The sequence below is a fragment of the Felis catus genome, chromosome D3 (genome assembly GCF_018350175.1).
Source record: "Felis catus isolate Fca126 chromosome D3, F.catus_Fca126_mat1.0, whole genome shotgun sequence".
Classification (NCBI taxonomy): domain Eukaryota; kingdom Metazoa; phylum Chordata; class Mammalia; order Carnivora; family Felidae; genus Felis; species Felis catus.
This window is the reverse complement of record NC_058379.1, coordinates 33,429,737-33,452,553: the sequence shown is the minus strand read 5'-3', so window position 1 is coordinate 33,452,553 and position 22,817 is coordinate 33,429,737. Positions and strand designations below refer to the sequence as shown.

At 44.5% G+C, this 22,817-nt stretch overlaps 1 protein-coding gene and 1 long non-coding RNA gene across 9 annotated transcripts in view; one reads left to right on the top strand and one right to left on the bottom strand.

Annotated features, from left to right (window-relative positions):
• Positions 1–228: 228 nt before the first annotated feature.
• On the bottom strand, positions 229–1,829 carry LOC123381308. Its single transcript, XR_006588156.1, has 2 exons — positions 1,288–1,829; positions 229–1,139 (listed from the first exon to the last, which is right to left on the bottom strand). It is a non-coding gene; the product is annotated as an uncharacterized LOC123381308 (long non-coding RNA).
• A 93-nt stretch (positions 1,830–1,922) lies between these two features.
• Positions 1,923–22,817, top strand: part of PIEZO2 (piezo type mechanosensitive ion channel component 2) — a 465,880-nt gene continuing 444,985 nt past the window's right edge. The window contains exon 1 of one of the 8 annotated variants that reach the window (XR_006588155.1): positions 1,923–2,967. Coding sequence is in view for 7 of the 8 variants with exons in the window: in XM_045041964.1 (XP_044897899.1) it covers positions 2,904–2,967 (64 nt within the window). In the remaining variant the exon portion in view is untranslated. The remainder of the gene's footprint in view (positions 2,968–22,817) is intronic. The other 7 variants (XM_045041964.1, XM_045041959.1, XM_045041957.1 and 4 more) reach the window with 7 other exon arrangements.

The window sequence follows — 22,817 nt, the reverse complement described above, 5'->3', positions numbered from 1 at the left end:
CTGAACAGACATCTTGGCACACTTTGTGGCAGAGAAAGCAAGAAATACCCACCTTTGTGCTGGGTTTCTTGTCTCCTAACTTAAGCATCCAGATAGTTATTTTGAGGGTACCTACACAGTTGGTATATGGAAAGCCTACCAAGAATGTGACAAAATATTCAGAGACAGCTGAGCATTCATGTCATTTCACAATACTATTTGAAATCCAGGAAGGCTTCCTGACTTCTTAGTTAGGTCCCAGGAACAAGTTGTACCAGAGAGGGAGGGAGAACGCCATCTATGAACATCAAATGTTAGATATGTCAGAAAGGTGCAGATTCTACCAAACACAAAACATTTCTTGGTAGTAGTCAATGATGTGCTGACTATATAAGTTTCTATTGTTTCCTTCACTCCTAGGTTTAGGCTCGTGACTACATTTGAGATTTAGATATCCAGGCTTCTTCAGGGCTCCGAAGCACACACAGGGTCTAGGTTTTAGAGTGTCTTCACAAGATTTTGCTACCTCCAGTCTTCAAAGAAAAGTAATGGTTCACAGTTTGTTATTCTCAGAGATTTTGCAAAGGCATCTGAACTTATTTTTACTTTATTACTTTTTTAATGTTTACTTATTTTTAAAAGAGAGAGAGAGAGAGCACCAGCGGGGCAGAGAGAGAGGGAGACATAGAAACTGAAGCAGACTCCAGGCTCTGGGCTGTCAGCACAGAGCCGGATGCAGGGGCTCGAACCCACGAACTGTGAGATCATAACCTGAGCCAAAGTCAGAGGCTTAACCGACTGAGCCACTCAGGTGTCCCAAGACATCTGAACTTAAAATACAAGTTTACTTTATCTCAAAAAAAGGGAGACCTGGTTAACACAAAGAACCAAGGTTTGTATAATTTTCATCAACAGATTTTCCATCATCTCCAACCAATTCAAGCCTAGAATACCGGTGCCGAATGAAGTTAAATTCTTCCCTCTCTGTCCTCTTGATGTAAAGACCAATTCTGAAGGCCCCCCCCTACAAATTCAAAATTCTGGTTCTGAGAATTCCAACAGTGCTCCAGCAGGAGCAGATCTCCGCAACTCTTGGATGATGGACACATCCCAGATACGCTGGCATCTCCCTGCTGTTACCAGATTTCTCTGGATCTCCCCTGGAAAACAAGAAAACGGAGATTTTTAGGAGAAAAGGGAAACAGTATACTCTCTTTCCCAGGAATCATAACAAGCAACGACCAAAGCTGAGGCGAAAAGAATAGTTCTCCAAAATGTATGAAGTGTGTGCATATCTGAACGCCATACCCCTTCTCAGCAAGACCCGGGATTTCCCAGAGTCCATTCATTCAGAGTTGAAATTTCTCTCAAGTTAAATATGGACGGGATCATTGGTCTGGGTTGATTCCGGTTCTATTCGTCAGCAGTGCAAGTGGGCACGAGAGAACCTGGCACAAGTGACAGTCCCGCAACGTTGTTCAAGCTCCTGACTACTCCCCGTGCCACGCCTGTGCAGTGATCCTGGAGCACTCGAAGATTCTCTGGGTTTGGGTAAGCTCTGGGGCACCCCCTGTGGACAGGATGCCAGGAGGTGTGGCTTCTGTTTCTGCAGAACGACGGGACGGAGCAGAGCGGAGGGTCTGCGGGAGCGAGGAGCGGTGGAAAAGCGAGGAGCCCGGGCGAACGAACGCTTAAAAGTCGGCGGGGCTGGAGAGACCCGGCTTGTCCGGGCGCGCCGGCGCTGCGGGAGCGGACGTGCCCGCAGCGTCTGAGCCCTGCGCCCGCCTCGAGAGCCGCCGCGCGGGGGGCGGGCTCCCCGCGCGCCGGCTCCGGAGCCGCGGTCCCATTGGCCCGGGGGCACGCCCGTCTCCGAGTGAGGCTTCGAAAGTTTCGTTGAAGGTGGAGAAGTGCGCGCCCGCCCGGGAGCCGGGGCTGCGCCTCCAGGGCGAGGCTGCACGGCGGCGGCGGTGGTGGCGGCGGCGGCGGCGGGCGGGGGGCGCGCTGGCATCCGGACAGCGTTTGGTTTTCATTTTATTTTTTTTTAAATTGAGGCCGTGGAGGAGGGAATTGGAGTCGGCCCCACTGGCTGTGTGCTTTCGTCTCGATTTCTGCCCACGCTCGCACCATTCCTCCTGGTGAGGGAGGGACTCGCACCGCCACCCCGCGGACCGATAACTCGAGCCCCGTGCAGGCGGGGATGGTTGTGCGCGCCTGGCCGCTCCCTCCCGGGTCTCTTCGGCCCGAAGCTGGGGGGCGCAGAGGCTGAGCCGCGTCGCCTTTCGGGGATCCGCCGCCAGAAGGTTCGGGACCGCCGGCAGTTACGAGAGCCCGGGCCAAAGGTCGCGGCGTGCGCAGGCGGCGGGGCCCCGGCAGCCGACGCACGTTGGCTTCAGAGGGGATTCTGCAAAGAAAGCTTCCCTTCGCCCCTGAGCGACGCCCCAGGAGCCAGACGGAACGACAGCCCCTTCTAGTCCCCTTTCCTCGCCGTGCCGCCTCCCCCGGGACCCTCCCGAAGTGCCCCCATCCAGGGCTCTGGCCCCGGCCACCCGCTGAAGAAGCCGCAGCCACCGGGGGATTGGGGGATTTCACACTTCATGGGCCGGCCGAGGGGGCGCCGGGCGCCGGGCGAGGGGGCTACCTAGAGCTTGGTTAGGGGCGGCCGAGCGCCGGGCGAGGCACTGCGGAGGGACCAGCGAAGGGTGGCGGAGAGACCTGATAGGGGCGACCGAGAGCCCGGGGAGGAGCGGTCAACAGCCCGGGGAACGCGCCCTCGGGGCGGACAGCGCGGCGGTCCTCTCCGAGGCGATGCCCGGGCGGCTGCGGGCAGCCGGCCGCCCGAGGTCCTAGGTGGGCATGGACCTGACGCCCCAGTCCTAGGGACCCTCGAACCTCGCCGCTCTGCTTGGACTCGCCGGACCAACGCAATGGCCTCGGAAGTAGTGTGCGGGCTCATCTTCAGGCTGCTGCTCCCCATCTGCCTGGCAGTAGGTGAGTGTGGTCCTCTAGCCGAGGTTACTTGAGGAGCGGGGGGGATGAAGGGGACTCCTGGGGAGGGGGCCAGGCTAAGGAGCAAACGAAGTTCAGGGCTCAGGGACTGGGGAAGTCAGCGCCAAGGTCCCGGTGCCGGCGGAGTCAGACGCTTGCTGCTGTGTGGAGTGCCATAGCAGGGGACTCTCTTCCCGCGCTGGGGCGCAAGATCGGGGTCTCGCTTAGTGACGTGCAAGGGTCCTGGCGGCCAGGTTCCGCATGTGTTGGAAACTGTGCTGAATTTAGTTACACGTGGAATTTGTTTCGTGGAGTATTGCCTTGTGCATAAAGGATGCAAATTTAGCTGGAAGGCGTTGTAAACCGTCTTCCCAGATACAGTGCAGGATCCTACCAGGGTCCCCTCAGCCCCCTGTCCCCAGACGCACAGCACATGGTGCATGCAGAAGGTGTGGACGCCATCTCGCCCCCACTCTACAGCCCAACAACAGTGACGGAAGAAGTGAAGGACTCCGGTCGTTCTGAAAAGAAAAGGAGGAGGAAGGTATAGGGAAACAATGTCCTGAGCTTGCTTACTTTCTTTTATTCCACCAAAGTCCCTCTAACAAAAGCGCTGGATGCTGGGGTCCTATGGAGGACCAAGTCCCAGTTCCGCCCTCCAGACACCCACCCTAACAGATCTTTAAAGGGTCAGAGAGCCAGACTGGGGCTCCCTGGGACGGGGGAGGGTTAAGGGAAGGCCAGAAGTGAGCCTCTTCCACTCCCAGTAAAGGATCTCACTATTTCTACAGGGCCTGCTGGGTATTAAAAGCAACTGGGTGTCAGGTCTAAAGACTGGCAGCCTGCTTGGAGAGTTTCTGCGTTTCTCCTCTAATAGAAGGTGCCTGTTTCGCTGAATCCCACTTCTAGGAATGACTGACAGCATCGAACTTTTCACTTCCCCCACCAGAGCTAGAAAACAGAGCACCTTTTACCAAGTAGCAGTTGCATTTACAAAGAAAACGTGGCCTTCGGAGAAAAGACCAGCTTTTTGCAGATTGCTAGAGGTTGAGGACTCAAGATCACACCTGTGCTGAGGGTTTTATTTGTGTGAGCAATCGACAGGGGGGCTCTAGAGTGTTTCGAGGGGGTCAATCCCAGCTACCTGGGAGGATTTTGTAGTGCTAGAAACTCCACGGAAAAACCAAAGAAAGCTTTCAGGTGGAAATAGTCTGCAGCAGAGATGCAAAATCCTTGAGCAGCTGGAGGGGTCTGCATGCGTGTGCTCACCTGCCTTTGCCATTTATTTGAGTTTCAAGGCAGGACCATTTTTCAGGGATCTTGGTCCTTAATAACCAATAACCAAGCATGGAGAGGAGGAGCCCAGCATCCACGAAGTTGATGTGGACCTCTCTCCACCAGTTTGCTTAAGTTTGAAAAGGGAAAAGACTTTGGGAGAGTGATTTTGGGGAAAACAGCACCAGGCTACGTCTGGTGCCTTACATACATATAGGCTCTGGGCATCTTCTGTGTATCTGTAGCGCCTGGCACCGTGCCTGGCACGTTTACTGTTTGCCTAGTGGAAGCCAGTGCCTGAGTTAAACAAGGGGCTTTCAGTATGAGGGTTGATTTGTGGTTGTCCTTGCAGACTGGGCAGGAGGCCTGGGGAGTGGTCAGAGGGTCAAAAGGCAGGCTCTTCCTCTCTCCACAGCTCACCCCCCCCACTTCTTCCCGCACCCCAGCTTCTTTCCCTCTCAGCCTCTCCTCAGGGTAGCAGCTCCTCCTGGAGTTCTGCAGGTGGTTACCTGCCGCGAGCTCAGGCCACTCTTGCCTGAGTGATGTGACAGCAGGGATTGTCCGCCCTTTGCCACCCACCTCGCTCTGGGCTTCGGCCCTTGCAGAACCTAGCTCGCCAGCCCGGAATGTTCCGCGGCTGCTGGGGCCGTGTCCTTTCGATAATCCGGGGGTCTACACCGCAAAGCCCATCAGAGAGACTGTTGAGCTCCTCCCTGCAGAGGGAAAAGGGCGCGCGGCACGCCCACCTCCCGCGCCCCGAGGCTCCAGCCGGCAACTCCAGAGCTGCGCGGAGGCTCCCGGGGTGCAGGGCAGAGCGGGGAGCGCTGCCCGCCGGCCCAGTCCGGCAGGACCCCCGCCCTCCGGCTTGTTCCTCTGCGCCGCGTGGGCCCCGCTCAGTGGCCGGCTCGCGGGACCGGACCTTCCTGGAAGGAGAGCTGCTGCTTCCAGGAACTCAGACGCTAACCCCGGCCCCCCCGCCCCAAGGCCTGCTCCCCAACTCCCGGGAAAGCCGGCTCGGCCCTGTGATCCCGGGCCACCTTCCCTTTCCCGCTCTCTTTCTGAATTACCGTGGGTCTTCTGGGCTAACCGAAGGGAGGCTAGCCTGTGCGCCTGTGGGGGCGGGAGGGGGGCGGTAGAGGCCCCCAGCTGGGTCTGAGCCTGTTGCCTACCCCACCCTCGTGGAAAGCCCACCTAAGGGAAGGTGAAGGAGGTACCAGGACCTGGGACCTCGCCCCCGCCTGCAAGAGAGCAAGAGCCCCTTGGGAGGACCTGAGGGCCTATTCCCTGAGGACCCCCTCACCCGTTGGCTTAAGAAAGACAACCACTTCCAGCGAGGAGATGCCTTCTAATCATTGCACTTGCAGGGACAAAAGGGGGCTGGGTAGGTGTCACCTGATTTGGGCATTCAATTCTAAACAAGAAGTGGATCTTTTTCAAGGTTATTGGAGGGTTTTCAGGTCTGCTTGCTCCCAAGGTGCTACTAAATCAAATATTCAGGTTTCCCTAATATCCTGGTCACGGAGAGTGCAATGATCTGTTTGCCATTAGAATCGATTTTTGCATTTTAGACATCTATTTTTGTATCTGGACAAGGCAGCCTTCAAAGCCAGGCCTTTGCAGAAGCTTGTGTATTTTTTTTCTTTTTTTTTTAATTCTCTAACATTGATGTTGAACTTTTTCTGCACGGATATGCTGTAGCCTTTGGGCCTAATGATAGATGCTAAAATTAAGTGCCATTGTGTTTAAACTGATGCTTGAGGTTTTTCTTTTTTTCCTATAGAAAGAAGTTTACAGAGAAGTGGTAAGTGATATCAGACCTCTTTTATGTAGGTCTTGTGTGGCTCTTGAGTGTTAAGAGCAAAACAAAAACTGTAGTTTAATATGAAATAATATAAATGTTGCTTACCTTCAAAATGAACATCCAGTGATAGACTTTCCCACATCGATAGAAACTGAAAATTTTAAAGATCTCCACAATTACTTATCATTACTTGAGTGGCCATTCTGATTTTTTCTTAAAAATAATAAGTGAAAGGGGTGCCTGGCCCAGGTCACGATCTCACCAGTCAGTGAGTTCCAGCCGCACGTCATTGGGCTCTGTGCTGACAGCTCAGAGTGTGGAGCCTGCTTCAAATTCTGTAAATCCCTCTCTCTCTGCCTCTTTCCCACTCTCTCTCTCTCTCTCTCTCTCTCTCTCACTCTCTCCCTCAAAAATGAATAAACGTTAAAAAATTAAATAATACATGGAAGAAAAAAACAGACAAAACCTTCTGTAATAGTATGAAATCGTTAATAATTATAATAATATCTGGTCATTGTTGAGTACTTTAGACATATTTTTATACTTCTTTTAACATGATTGTACTGTCCCACCCATCTTAAAGTATATGATTTGAGTCTATTCCTGGGTCAGATCTGGATTTGTACATTTTAATTCACATGCATCTGACCCATTCATTCCATTTTGCCTAGTGTTGCTTGGAGTTTCCTAATGTCTTGCCTAGAAGAGCCAACTTAACCATTGTCAGGGCAGTGGTCCAGGTGCCGCAAGGCCACAGTGGCCTCATACCTTGTGCTTCCCCTAAGTGAAGTGACTGGAGCTTAGGAAAGAACAGAGCAGAACAGCAGACAAATAGAATCAACCACCCAACTAGTGCTCTGAGAAAAAAAAATCACACTTGGGTAATTGTGCAAATCCCGGAATAATTTCTGAAATTCCCTTTAGAGATAGTTGGATTAACATTAGAGCAAAAACATGGAGTCACTCTTGAAATATGTGTGGGTAGGGCTATCTAAATACAATTTTTTTTCTCCACGGCATCATATGTTTCTCCCTGTGTGGTACGTGCCATGTGGGAAGTCACACACACACACCCCAAGAATTCTAGATGATGCCTGGTCAGAGGTCTCCGCTTTGCACTGCTATAGCTCTCGGTGGTAGGAGGTTTTGGCTGCTGAAGGATACATTCACAGTGTTGAAAGTTACTTTCTTTTCCCGTTACACCTTCTCAGCCTTATCTAGGTAGATAGTATTTATTACTTTCAGAAAGGAGAAAAGTTAATCGTGGAAAGGGTTGGAAATACATACAAAATAAAATATTTTGTAAGCACAAGCGGACATGGTCATTTTGTTACAGGAGTCGTGGAAGCTGGAACTATGTGTCCAGCCTGTGGTTTATTATCAGTGTGTCTGTTGCCTTACAGGCAGTATATGCTTGTTCATAGAGATAAGCAGGATGCTTCGGACTTCACCTTTGGGGGCAGAGGTGTTGTGACTTGGCAATTTCAGAGATCTCCGTTCAGGTCCCAGCTCTGCCCTTTACCGTATGGTCATAGAGTTGTTTTTTCCTTGTTTCTCTTCCTGCAAAAGGGAGTTATTAATGCCTCCTTCCTTGGGTAGTTGTGAGATTGTGGGCACTGCACACCTTGTGTAATGTCTGGCACTCTGCAGGGGCTCAACATGGGAGGTATTATTCTTGCATTTATGTAGATGAGCAGAAGAGCAGTGATGCTTGAGGAACGGCTCAGTAGCAATTAAAACTACCAGCTAGTGACCTGGGTCATAAGGATACTGATAAGAGTAGGTAGGATTCATAAGAAAGCAAGTCTGTACCTTCCTACAGCCAAATTACTCCATTGAAAGTTGGTGTGTGTGTTGTAGGAGAATTTTTAATTATCGGGAGTTTTCACACCAGTTTTACTCATCATACTCATGGACAGTTGTGTTCTTCTGGTTAAATATGTTCTCCTTAGAATTGTGCTGACAGTGCTTACTTTTGCCTTTCTGATGCCACACCATTATTTTCATCATCTTTATTGAATATGATTTCATTTATTTATTTTTATATGGGCATCTTCCTTTTAGACCCTCTGCTACTTTAATCGTATATGAGTTGCACAGTAACAGTATATACTGTTATAACTTTTCTATTCGGGAGAACTTAGAAGAGTGTAGGCACACCTGGATATTTAAGAGCAGTTGATTAAGAACTATATAATGATACAACGTATATAACGTAAAACATTAAATTTTGTAACATTTTTAGATTTACACAATTGTTTTTGAGGATACGGAATCAGGTAGACAAAATAAAACAAGTGTTCCATTGAACGGAGGCTAAACACAAAGCTGTATCGGGAAACACTTCCAAGTATTTGGCTGTAAGAGATAAGCGTATATGAGGCTTATCGCATTCACCAGACCCTCCACTTGGGCCTTTCAGACCCATCAGGACATGGCAGGATCAAGGATGATACCTACTAAGTATCTGTGGAGAGAGCACATCAGACCTTTTTAACAATTTCATAATTGTGAACTATCCCATAATTATCTAACAGGCATGGAGCATTTAGCTAAATCACTTTTAAAACTTGAGTATAATATAAACTTTTGCATATTTTTCTATATATTGGTAGATTTTTAAAAACTATAATAGTAATTTAAAATGTGGTTCAAGTTTCCTGCAGAATATACATTTTTTTTTTGTTTGAAGTTTTCTGATTGCTATTTTTGAATTCTCCATTCAAAATATACTGGTAGGCACAGTTCTGCACTCAGCTAGGATATTGTGGGTGGACATATTTAAACTTTTTGCTATGTGTGTTTCAAATACTTGATATATTTTATTAAAAAAATAGTGGATCTGCTCTATCTGTGTGATTAGTTCTGGCTTTCTGTGGCAATTCCACTAGTCCTCTGGGGGTGAAGGTGTTGCTGAGACTTTATCTAGTCTCTCTTTTTATTTTTATTTTATGTTTATTTGCCAGTTTTATTGAGAAATAACTGACCCACATCCCTGTGTAAATATAAGGCGCATTGCATGAAGGTGTGATTTACGTACATGGTAAAATGATCCCCACAGTAGGCTCAACTAACATCCACCTTCTCAATAGATACCGTATAAAGAGAAGAAAGAAGAAAAGAAGAAAGGAGAAAGATTCTTGTGATGAGAACTCTTAGGATTTCTTCTCTTAACAACTTTGCTGTGTCTCACACAGCAGGGATAGCCGTAGTCATGTTGTCCATTACATCCTTAGTACTTGTACATCTTATTATTGAAAGGTTGTATCTTTTGGCCAACTTCCTCCAGTTCCCCTACCTCTCTCACTCTCCACATTTTTTAAAAAAGATTTCACACATAAATGAAACGATACAGTGTTTGTTTTGTGTTTCTCTGTCTGACTGACTTCACTTGGCATAATGCCCTCGAGGTCCATCCATAATGTTGCAAGTAGTATGATTTCCTCATTTTCGATGGCTGAATAGTATTCCAGTGTGTGTGTGTGTGTGTGTGTGTGTGTGTGTGTGTGTGTGTGTTTCCATATCCATTCACAGACACTGAGGTGGTTTCCGTGTCTTGGCTGTTGTAAATAAAGCTGCTGTAAACATGGGAATGCAGATACCTTTCTGAGTTAGTGTTTTCATTATCATTGGATATATTCCCAGAAGTGGAATTGCTGGATGATATAGTAGTTCTGCTTTTCATTTTTTTGAGGACCCTTCATGCTGTTTTCCAGAGTGGCCGCACCATTTTACAATCCCACCAGCAGTCACAAGGTTCTCTTGTCTTCACATTCACACCACTATTTGTTAGCTCTTGTCTTCTTGTTGATGGGATGATATTTCACTGTAGTTTTAATTTGCACTCCCTAATGATTAGTGATGTTGAGCATCTTTTCATGTGCCTGTTGGCCTCTTGTATATCCTTTTTAGAAAGATGTCTATCCGGGTATTTGCCCATTTTTTAATTGGTTTTTTTTTTTTTTTGTCTTTTGCTATTGGATTACAGGGGTTCTTTATCAGATATGTGGTTTGCAAATATTTTTCCAATTGCATAGGCTGTCATTCCACTTTTTTGTTTTGTTTTGTTTTCTGTGCAGAAGCTTTTTAGTTTGATGTAGTCCCACATGTTTATTTTTTATTTTATTCTTCATGCTTTTGGTGTCATATCCAAAAATTCATTACCAAGTCTCATGTGAAGGAGCTCTGTTCGGACGTTTTCTCCTAGAAGTTTTGTGGCTTCAGGTCTTGCGTTTTAGTCTTTAGTCATTTTGAGTTAATTTCCTTGAGTGGTATAAAATATGGGTTCAGTTTCATTCTTTAATATGTGGCTGTCCAGTTTTTCTATAGAACCATTTGTTGAAGGGACTGTATTTTCTCCATTGGGTATTCTTGGCTCCCTTATCAAATATTAGTTGACTCTATGTGTTTGGGATTATATTTGGGCTCTTCATTCTGTTCCATTCATCTATTTGTCTGTTTTTATGTCAATACAATGCTGTTTTGATGACTAGAGCTTTATAGTATAATTTGAAATCAGGAAGTGTGATGCCTCCTGCTTTGTTCTTCTTTCTCAGGATTTCTTTGGCTAGTCAGGGTCTTTTGTGGTTCTATATAAACTTTAGGAGTGTTTTATCTACTTCTGTTAAAAATGCCATTCGAATCTTGATAAGGATTGCATTGAATCTATAGATGGCTTTGGTGGTATTGCCATTTTAACAGTATTAAGCCTTCCAGTCCAGGGATATGGGAAACCATTCCATTTATTTATATCTTCTTTGATTTCTTTCATCAATATCTTACAGTTTTCAGCATAGAAATCTTTCACCTCCTTAGTATTTTATTGTTAAATTTCTTCCTAAGTATTTTATTGTTTTTGATGCCATTGGAAATGGAATCTGTTTCTTTATTTCTTTTTTGAAAACTTCATCATTAGTGCATTAACTACTCTCTTAAGGAGTTATTTATCCTGTTACCCAAACTCAGGTGGATTCTCCTGTAAGTATTTTTTCCCAACTCTGAACTCTCCAGTTCACTCCCCCGCTCCTCCCTGCCTTTTGACTTGGTTTGGTCAACACCAGGCTTCTTATCTTCCCCCTACAGCCATCTCTGGTGAGCTCGGTGCAAGCTTCCCCTCCTCTCCTTGACCTGCACATTTACAAAGGCTGTTCGTGCCATTGACCCTCAGGTGCAGGTGCTTTACAAATCAAGTATCTCATTCACAGATGCTCTTCTAGGTTTGTCTTTGCTCTTTCACCTCAGTCAACAGAAGGGTTGCCTTGGATTCACATCCCATGTGTTCTGCAGTGCTGGAGAACCTCCAGTCGCCATCTTGGCCTCTTGGCTTCATTCAGTCCTTGTCATGTGCTGAGCCAGGTGTGACTTCCCCCTTTTCAAAGCCCTCCAGAATTGATTCTGTAGTATTTGGGGCTTTTGTCAGCATCACTGACATTCCAGCCTCACCCAAGTCAAATCAGGCAAACCAGCGTTGCCATTCTACCTTCCATACCGTACGGGCTTGGTCATCAGCCCAGGAAGTTTGTATTCCTCTCCTGGGAGCAAGTAGATTCTTTTCTCCAGTTGATAGATGACTCTTTCAGCAAGTTTAAAGCAAATACAATTCAATTCTTCCCAAGTCCTTTTTTACTTATAGGTTTCCCAGGGTAGTGAGGCTTACATAAGATAAACTTTATATCTCTCACATGATAGTCAAGATGTGGGTGATCCAAAGCTGGTATATTAACTATTCTCTGTGATGTTGCCAGGGGAAGCCACCATTGCTCTGCTACGTTGCAGGCGTTGCATTCATCCCTGTGGTTCAAGATAGCCTGTTCCCATGTTAACGTCAAGCTGAGGGATGGAAGTAAACAGAGAAGGGACACTTTCTCACCCTCTAAGGACACAGCCTGGAAGTTGCATGAATCACTTATGTTCTCGTCCTGTTAGCTTGAGTTTAATAATATCATTTACCTACCTAACTGCAGGGAAATCTGGGAAATCCATCTTTATTTTGGCTGGTAATGAGTTCAACTAAAAATGGGGGAGGATGGTTCTGTTACAGTGATAGACAACGAGAGAATGAATATCAGCATACAAATATAAGTCTATGCCTCCTGTAGGTGAAGGTAATTTAATGTGCTTTGCAGATGCTGATTTTCTTACCAACCGTCTCCACTTTGCTTCCAGGCCTATAACTAGACTCAGGTACCAGCAGGCTCCTAAAGGTAAGGTACAATGTGTGATCCATGAGAATCCAAAAGAACTGAGTTTTCTAATTTATAGAGATGGAAATTTGAGGAAGATGTGTAGGAATTGGTGTTAAGGGTATGGGATAATGTAAAGAAGAAACATAAGGTTGGACCTGGCCAAATTTATTGGTGTGGAACCACTAAGAAAAAATTCTGGATTCACTGTTGTTACTCTAGAAAGGGCTATGATTGGTTGGTTGGTTGGTTGGTTGGTTGGCTGGAGCATGGACAAAAAGGTGACCTACACTAAAAGAAGTTGTAATGCCAGATCTGTTTTAGTAAACTATAGAGGAAGAGATCCAAAGGCTTAGGGAGATTGGAGCAATAGAGTGAATTTACCATGGAAGACCAGTGCACCCACCTGGTCCAGAGGACACATGTTTCTCCACAACTGAGAAATAAAGTTGTGAGGAGACCCTCAAAATTCTTGAAGAACTCTGTGGTTGCTCTTCTCTATAGTACAATACAGTGGAAACTGCTGCCACTAACTGGGGATCCTTAGATACCGTGGGGATATTTGGGTTCCAGGCACCAAGTGGCCCACTTGATTGCCAAAGCCAAGATGGGTGTGGTTATCGTAATGGACAGTGGAGTCAAAGCAGTAATCAGAGTAGTCTGACTTGAGGAGACCTTTGCCTTTGGCTCACCGTTCGTGGTGTTCCTAGAAGTTGAATTCTGACTTGGTCTGTATACATGGGAAGAGTTCTAGGTGAAGTGAACTGAAGTCTGACTTGAATCACCAACCCAGAGTCTTGGCCCCTCAGTCAGTTGCCAGGCTTGAGCTAGTTCACAGACTCAGAACCTGAGTGAAGAGCTTGTGAGGAACAGAATTATCTTTGCTTAGAAATGGCTCAAAGGGCTCTCTTTCAACTAGAACAAAGACTCTACTTGCTACCAGGACAAGAATACAGACTTTCTGGGCTGATGGCCAAGCTCCATATTGGAGGTAGAATGACAACACTGGTTTGCCTGATTTGACTGAGGTGAGGCTGGAATGTGCTGTGCTGAGAAAAGCCCTAAGTACTCTGCTCTCAGGGTAGCAGGCTAGGTCCCCTTGATGAAGGACCCTCTACACTACCAACTACACTTGCATTTCGCTTTTCCCCTTGTATTTCTTTGGGTAGCGAGTGTCTTTATTTAAAGCGTAAATATTTGTGGAAAGATAAGATGACTATTTTGTCATCCACATGTTAGTATAAGTTAGTTCAAATAGCTTATTTTCCCTTTTTCACTTTGTGATGGAATGGACACTTTAACTGAATGGGGAGGCGTAATTATTAAATAGTGGGTGTAGGTATGGTCTAGATTCCAGAGATATTTTTTTCAAGGAGCCATGATACCATGGGTCACTTAGGGCTTACCAAAGTATGCCAATAACAAACGGAGCACATTTTTCCTAGGTCTAGCCCTATACACAAGAGACAGAACACAAAAAATCCTTCCTCTCCTCTCTTTATTTGTATTACATGGTTTCAGACATCCAAGGAGAACCTGTTGTGATTAAGTACAGCCCTAAAGTCTTGTTGTTTAGGTACAGATCTTGGCCTGTTGTACAGGCTGTGTGACCTTAATCAAGTTGTCTAACCTCTCTGTTCTTCAATTATTTCATCCATAAAATGAGTTGATAATAATAGTACTTAGCTCAGAGGATTGTTGCAAGGCTTAGATGATAGTGCTCATAAAGTGCTTGATGCAGTGCCTGCCACACAGTAAATATTCAATAAATCTTAGATCTGATGATTAGTTCCAGACTCAGAAATTAGGCATTGCTATTAGCCAAAGGCTGATTTGAGGACCTGCTCATCAGGAACAACATACTTTCAAATGGGCAGATGCTTTGGGGTTCTAACCAACTTCCAGGGGAGCTTTGGAATGAGACCTGTTGTAAATTGAAAACTGCCTTTCTTGGGGCACCTGGGTGGCTCAGTCGGTTAAGCATCCGACTTTGGCTCAGGTCATGATCTGCTCTTTGTGGGTTCAGGTCCCGCGTCGGGCTCTGTGCTGACAGCTTGGAGCCTGGAGCCTGCTTCGGATTCTGCGTCTCCCTCTCTCTCTCTGCCCCTCCCATGCTCACACTCTGCCTCTCAAAAATAAATAAACAAAAGAAAAAAGAAAACTGTCTGTCTGGACCCCCTCCTGCCCCCGTCACCTATGCTGGAAGCCTCTGCACCACTGTTTATTGCTACCGCTGGAACAATGTGACATTCGTGTCTTTCCTCTAATTCCCCTTCCCAGGCAGAGTGAGTTGTTCCCTCTGTGTTCACCTGGCACTTGGTTCATATCATCACAGAGTTTTGTACTTCGTTATATGATTGCTGTCTTCCCTCCCATGTGTCTGCAAGTTCAGGGACCTCACGTAATCCTTCTAGATATCCTCAGCACTCACTTACTGCCTAACAAGTAGTAGATATTTAAAAATATATATCTTATTTGAATTATAGGTTTCTTTGTCCCGTCATTATACTTCAGCTGCCTAGCAAAGGCTATAACATCCCGTGAATACTGAAGCAATATTTGCCAATTGAATAAATAAGGAATTCATAGGCTAAACATTTTTCTCTTGAAGGTCTCAGAAGTTAGAAAATCCAGTTAGGTCTAGCATCTTATAGCTATTGGTTTCTCCGTATTTGACAAGAACATTCCTAACAGTCTAATTTATACGCGCCACAGCTTTTAAACTGTGAATTTTATCAACATGTGGATGAATAAATGGTACTTGCTCTGTAGCGAAGAGGGAAGGAAAAACACGTTGACGGTGGTAAAGCTTGACCGGAATGTCATCCTTGAAGTGCATATTATTTTTGAAAATGTTTTCAGCTCTCTTGGAACCACACAAATCGATCTGTTTTCTGTGGTGGCCAAATCCACTAGGTCAGCAGTTCTGGCCACAGGTGCAGGAAGGAGGAAGAGTGTAGAACCTTAACAAGCTGGTAATTTTGAAGCAGAGCTCCATGGACATGAATTATAGATCTGTGCAGCTTTGAGTGGTTCCTGCTCCTGCCATTTTCTTTGTTCTTCTGTGTTCCCCAGACTGTACCTGCCTGCAGCATTCGCTCTGGCGTCCCCTCAGGAACACGTGCCCCTGCTGGAGAATCTAGGCTGCGAGTGTTCTGGAAAGGGCCCTGGTCTGAAAGCCTAACGACCAAGTCTCAACCCTATTAATAAAGAGGTTTGTGACTTTGCCAAGTCGCAGAAACTCTCTATTCCTCAATTACATCATCTAGCGTATGAGGTGTTCAAGAATGAGAAATATTTTCATAGATTCTCAGAGTAATATTTGTGCACATAATTCTTCTCGTTATTAGAAGAGATGACTGTAAAGCATTGCTTTTTAACCGGCCCAGCAGAATTTTTACATCTAACTTGTTCTCGGCTCTTAATAACCATCGTACATAAATCGTTTCACACTTTGACCTCAAAGAACTATTAGGAAAGGAAAGGGAAATAATTTTGTATCACTTTAGGTACTTGAGGGTTTTTCACAATGGTTGGTATGAAGGAGAGTTTAGGTTTTGTAATCCTAACATTTCAGTGACTCTCCCTCACTTGCCCTCGACACAGAATCACGCACACATCATCATTGGTGATGGTAATAACAAGAACCACAAAATGTGCGGTCAGATCTGGTTTAGAATTGGCCGTGTGTAGCTTTGCGTAACAAAGGAATTTTACCACCCATCACTTATGGTCAGACATGTGCCTATAAGGAAAACCAAAATACACAGTTATTAATGGAAGCTAAACGAAAGTGTAGAGACATAGAATTATGGAAACAAAATTTGAATCAGGAAAAGATGTTGAGCAAAATACGAAATTTATCACAAAACGTAGCATTTCAGTGACATTGTAGACCTTACGAGATTTTAGCTGGATGGTTCTGTTATCCAACAAAGGACACAGGAGAGGCACAAAACTACAGGTGTGTGTAGGTAAGAGTCCAAGCCTGGTGTGGGGAACTGGGGGCTCCCCCATTCTGGTGTTTCTCTCTCTTGGCTTCAGGGATAGCTGTGGGGGTGTGAGCTTCCTGTGGTTCAAAGCCTCTACCCACTCCTCCTCTTTTCAGTCTTTTTTAAATTTAAGGTTTTAAAAGCCTTTTAATTTTGCCCAGCCAGGCAAATCCTGACTCTTGTTGGCCTTGGGGCCTGAAGTCACTGCAGCTGATAAGCACTGAGGCATTTCCAGCTAGAGCCAGGCTTGATATTCCCCTGCCAGACCGAATTGCTGTAGCACACAGCCTCTGGTGGGTCATCTTCAGGCAGGAGAGAGGGTGAAAGGTCAGGTTACAAGGCAATGGGAAGAGGGATAGTCATAAAATGGGGGTTGTTTCCGGGGAGCCAGTATTTTCCGGAAACCTCCAGCTCCCTAGACTTTATCGTTAACAACCACAAACCTCTTTAACAATAATTTCCAAAGCATCATCATTCTTGCTGCCGCATTGCCTTACAGGCATGCTGTATGCTGACCCACGGTGGCATAGTCTAACAACCCCTACCTCATTTCACACTTTGGGCTACGTTCAAACATGAAAACCACTCTTGGCATGCACAATCTCCTACCGTAGAGGTTAATTAAAAGGGATGTGATATAGGCCCCAAAGGCGTTTGTTGAATTGGATATCAAAATATTTTGAGCAATCATCTTTAGAGTCAGTGTTACCATCCAAAGGTATTATCTTATCCTTATGACATTGATCTGTTATCTGTTCCAATAGTCAGATTTGCATATCAGATCTGGTCCCTACATTTACATTTTAAATGTAGTGCTGGTCTACCACAGGGGGAGCAGTGTGCTAGTCATATTCAGTTAAATCATCTCTGCAGTACGAGCCCCGCTACAATCATATTTCATAAATATGAATATGTATATAATGCAATTCTCTTAAAAAGAACATACTTAAAATTGTCATTTTAATAGTCCTTGGTAACTTTGTTTCCTTCATTATTTTTTATTATCTTCTGATTTCCACTAATTTTTTTTTGGCCCTTCTCCTGTTATACATTTCCCAGAATGCACTCAAATAATATAGTAATCCAAGACTGTTTCATAATGTGCCCAGTCTCCCTATCTTAAAATAGCACTGGCTTTTGTTTATTCCAATGTCAAAGAAAACTCATGGTGGGTTTTTTTTTTTTTTTTTTTTTTTTTTTTTTTTTTTTTTTTTTGCTGATTCACCTCTATCACTTTTGACTTTATTGCTTTCTAGGTTTCTTTTTTGGCAAATGCCCAAGAGGAGTTTGACAGTTTCTTAAAATCTTATTTTTCAGTTCTCAGAATATTACCTTTTCGACTTTCCCACCGGTGTATTCCTGGCTCAATTAATGGCACTTCATTTCAATTCCCAATGAGAACATAAGGAAAGATTTTTTTTTTTAAGTCACCCATATTCTTTTTTCTCCTTAAAAATTAAACAACATGGAGGGACACATATAAGAGAGGCTTAAGGGTGATCTGTGGTGTGGATAGCTCAGTGCTGACCCCAGGCTGTAGTCCTCTCTTGTTCCCTGTGTGTGTCCCCTACTATGTGCAGTAGCAGGGGGCTGGGCTCCTAGGGCTCCTGTTTCTGTGGTGGCAGTAAGCTGTTAGGTGTTCGTTAAAGGCCTTTGTCATGGATATACTCATTGTTGTGTGTGTGTTTCAAGCAAAACTAATTAAATTGCAGTTTTTTCATGACTATGCCCATCATTGAGCACCACAGCTCGTCTTCTTGATATCGTTCCTCCACGAGTCCAGAACAAACATGTTTTCTTTTGTTTTCACCATTTTCTCTCTAGAGTGTCCTAGATATCCGTGGCTACGTAAATACAAAGTATAATCGTCTCTCAGCAAGTAGAGTTCTAAAGTTTAGAGACTGTCAGAGGTACAGGGTTTCCACTTAGAGCTACTCCGAGGCAAAAATGGAACATGCCCGAACAAGCTCCATGCCTTCCCTCTGAGCTTTTCTGCCTCCAGTGGTAACTACTTCCTCACCTTCTCTTCTCTCCCTTCCTGCATGGGCTTCCAGGACTTTTCCAGCAAGGTGACAGGTGAGGGAAGAACACGGGCTTTGGGGTTAATCAGACAAGGTTTCAAATTTTTGCCTAACTGCTCATTAGTGGTAAGATGGAGATGAGTTGAAGTTGTATAGCTTCTCTGAGCCTCAGTTTCCCAGCCTGAAGAATAGCAGAAATCCCACGTATTTCAAAAATAATAGTAAGAAATAAAGGAAAGGATGTAAGTCAGGTGCCTAGTACGGTGCAGACACATGAAGGGCTAACCGAATTTTCTGGTTAACTTTTCTCTTCCTTTTTCTTCCTCGTGCCTGGGGTCTCTGTCTTCTGAACACTGTACCCTGAATGTGGCCTTGGCTCCTCGGCTTCAGAGCCTTGTGGATTGGTAAGGCTTCAAGGGAATGTGGTTGCCTCCCAGGGGTACCTGGTGTCAACTAGACAAAAAGCTGTGGCCAAAAAGAGGGCAGTTCTGACGATAGGAATTCAGTGACTAATGAGGCTAAAAGAAGGCCATTTCTGTTTCCAACCGTGGTGATAAAGTGCGTTTTCTGTGGAGCTCATGGTGACTTAAATTCAGTTATAATTCTTTACAGTGGTCACTTAGTCAAATATGCAAAGGGTAGGAACTAAGGTGGATCCACCTTAAATGATGGTAGATGTGGGTGAAGGTTACCCAACGGTGATGCGTCTCAGGTTTGCTGTGTTAAGGCGGTGGTGATACAATATGCAATAAATAAAACTTAGTTCCAACTCATAACATATCAGGGCCGTATAATACTTGAGTTGTATTTCTTGATTTTTTAATTGTTATTTCAGACACTGAACTTAATAGCCATGAAACGTGTTATGTTTTGAGTTTTGGATATCTTGTTTTCCCTAATTGTAATTCTTGTGATACTGAAATTTAGTGAACATATTCCCACTTGGGGTTTAAATGCTAACAGGTAATTTCATAAAAATCTGACTGGAGTTGAATAATTTCCTTTGCCTTTACAGCCTGGTTCCGATTGAGTCTGTTGGGTGTCGAATTAATCTTCCAAGAGTTTCTTTTTTTCTTTTTTTTTTTTTTAAGTTTGTTTACCTTGAGAGAAACAAGGGAGCAAGTGAGGGAGGGGCAGAGAGAGAGGATGAGAGGGAATCAATCCCAGCAGGCTCTGTGCTGTCAGCCGATATGGGGTTCCATCTCATGAACCCTGAGATCGTAACCTGAGCAGAAATCAAGAGTCGGACACTTAACCAACTGAGCCACCCAGGCGCCCCACAAGAGTATTTTTTAAAGGATTCCTTTAAGGATGGCTTATTTAAGTTGGATAGATTTAATAATTACAGTTTTCTGATTTAAACATTTGTTAGCAATTATTGAAAAATGAATGATTTTATCATAGTTGTTAGGTGAGCCGAATATTGAGAATTCTGTAAGGGTATCAAAGACTATCATGTTTTGCACAATTTAAAAAAAAAAGAGAAAGAAAAACTTCAAAGACATAATATAAATGTGATTCTCTGTGCTTAGCTATAATATAGAAATTAAAAGTTTTTGTAATAAGTAAAAGACATTAAGCAGAGTAAATGAATATTTGTCGGTGTTAAATTACTTATTTAATCTTACATAATCTTATGTTCTGACGATATTTTAAATAAGATCAGGGTGTCAAGAATTTTAATAACATCAGAACTCCCGCTAAAAAGACATTTTCGTTATGTGTCACATGGATTTCTAGTATGTGGGGGCAGCCGGCTATGCTATTTTAACTCAGCTCCCAATACAGTCAGACTGAGTTATATGACATTTTAATGCAATTGGCCAAAGGTTGAAGCTACATTTGAATTTCTACTAGGTATCTTATGCAACCTTATCGAGAATTCCGAGTGGAGCTTGTAGGCATGCTACAAGTAGGTAGGATTCTGTTAACTTCCAGGAAGAGATGTTAAGGGGTCATAAGCCTCCTCACAGATCTCCTGTGATGTATTAAAATCCATGGAAGCACACCTGTCAGAATGGCTAAAATCAACAACACAAGAAACAACAGGTGTTGGTGGGAATGCACACTGGTGTAGCCACTGTGGAGAACAGTATGGAGGTGCCTCAAAAAGTTTAAAGAGAACTACCTTATGATCTAGCAACCACACTAGTAGGTATTTACTCAAAGAATACGAGAATACTAATTGAAAAGGATACATGCACTTGTATGTTTATAACAGCATTATTCACCATAGCTAAGATATGGAAGCAGCCCAAGCGCCCATGGTTGGATAACGAAGACGTCACGCACGCGCGCGCACACACACACAAACACACACACACACACACACACTGGAATATTGCTCAGCTATAAAAAAGAATGAAATCTTGCCATCTGCAATGATGTGGATGGAACTAGAGAGTTTTACGCTAAGCAAAATAAATCAGTCAGGGAAAGACAAGTTCCATATGATTTTGCTCATATGTGGAACTTAAGAAACAAAACAAACAAGGCACCTGGGTGACTCAGTCAATGAAGTGTCCAACTTTGGTTCAGGTCATGATCTCGTGGTTCGTGGGTTCGGGCCCCGTGTTGGGCTCTGTGCTGACAGCTCAGAGCACCTGGAGCCTGCTTTGGATTCTGTGTCTCCCTCCCTCTCTTCCCCTTCTCCGCTCACATTCTGTCTCTCTCTCTCTCTTTATTTCTCCCCAAAGTGTATAAACATTAAAATAAAAGAAACAAAGCAAATGAGCAAAGGGAAAAAAAATAGAGACAACCCAAGAAACAGATTCTTAATTATAGAGAACAAACTGATGGTTATTAGAGGGGAGAGGAGATTCAAGGAGTGCACTTGTCTGATGAGCACCAGGTGATGTATGGAAGTGTTGAGTCACTATATTGTACACAGGAAACTAACATAACTCTCTGTTAATTAGCTTGAATTACAATAAAAACTTATAAACAATCGATGGACTCACTAACTGCAGAGTTGTTCTGAATTTGTATGTCTACCAGATGTTAGCCAGTTTCTCTATGTGAGAAAGTAACGAGCAAATAAATGAAGTTAAGCTTTGGATATTTTATCAGCATGGACAACAATAGTTAACTCAGAACTAATGCCTTAATTATTGCAACTCATTGACACAATTGGGGAATTCAAGCATCTTTGTAAAAATCTTACACATTTTCTTATATTCACAGGCATTAATCTGAGTGGTTCTAGAGTGGGTCACATCAAGGCAGGCCTTGATTCTGCTTAAAAAAATGAAGTGACTCATTTGTGCTTCTCACACTCTATGTCACCATTTTTCTATTTTTTTCCACCTGCTGTCAGTTTCATCCTATGCCAGAGAAAGTCACTACACAGAGTGAAATAGTCACCAGTTCAGTGATGGCTGAGCATCTGGTACAGAGCCAGCCCACCTTGGTCTGATCCCATCTCTGCAACATTGGATCTGTGTGACATGAGGCAAGCTACTGCGCTCTCTGCACCTCAGTTTTCCCACGTATAAAATGGGGAGAATTATAGGCCCGGTCTCACAGCGTCATTCAGAGGATTAAATTTAGAAATGCCTGGCATGTTTTAAACCCCGCTATGTAAAATATCCAGCATGTATCCTATGCCTTTGCTGTGGAAAACTTGAAGCACCTGAAATATGAAAAATTATTTGGAATAGTTGATTGATTTATTCAATCTTTTAATAAAGTATAATTGACTGTTTTATGCGTGTGACCGTGTGAGAGGCACCAGACCGAATGAGCTGAAGGAGAAACCAGCTGGTCCTAGGTCCCGGGTATTTTGTGTACGTCACTCCTTATTCATTCTTAGAACTCTCCAAAGCTGGCATTAAATCTTACTTTATAGGTGAAAACACTGTGTTTTAGATAGTTCCGGTGATTTTCCCAGGGTCACAGAGCTACCACTTTGTGTTAAAGTAAAACGAAGATTCCAAAGACTCCAGATCTGTCGTGCTCCCTGACTGTTACTGAAGACACAGGCCAGGGTTTAGCTGCAGGCGGAAGGGGCTCATGGCAGTGTGCTCCCCTGGGTTTGGTAGACCAGCTGGACTCTAGACATTGTCCTGCCTCACTGAGGCTCACTTTGTGATCCTGGCCAAGTCTGGTCTCGAACTCAGCTGATGGAATATGGAGTCCGGCCGTGTATCCCAACGCTAATGGCCTTGTGACTCAGTTGTTCCCGGAGGGGGTGGGGGGACCTACCCCAGCCATTTCAGGGTGACTTTGTGCCTCAGAGAGAATGATGCTCAGTAAATCATCCACTGCTCTTCCTCCCCCATGGGACCTTTTGAATTTTATGATGTCATTCCTGTCGGGAAATATTTTTGTTTTACATAAACGTTCAATATCTCAATCCGGTTTTAGGATAAATACAAAGAAAGAGTTTCGTAATTAGATATTTTTGAGAAACACAGGGCTAAATGAATGCAAATGTTCGTTACGGCAACACCATTTAGAGCATAGTATCTGATGCAAAGTGTGAGTTTCTAAGAATTTGGTATAACATGCAGAGTTGCCCAGACCTATTTGACCTGGAAACCCTACGGGTTTCCCTTGGCCCTGGTGTCCTTGGGAGCACATA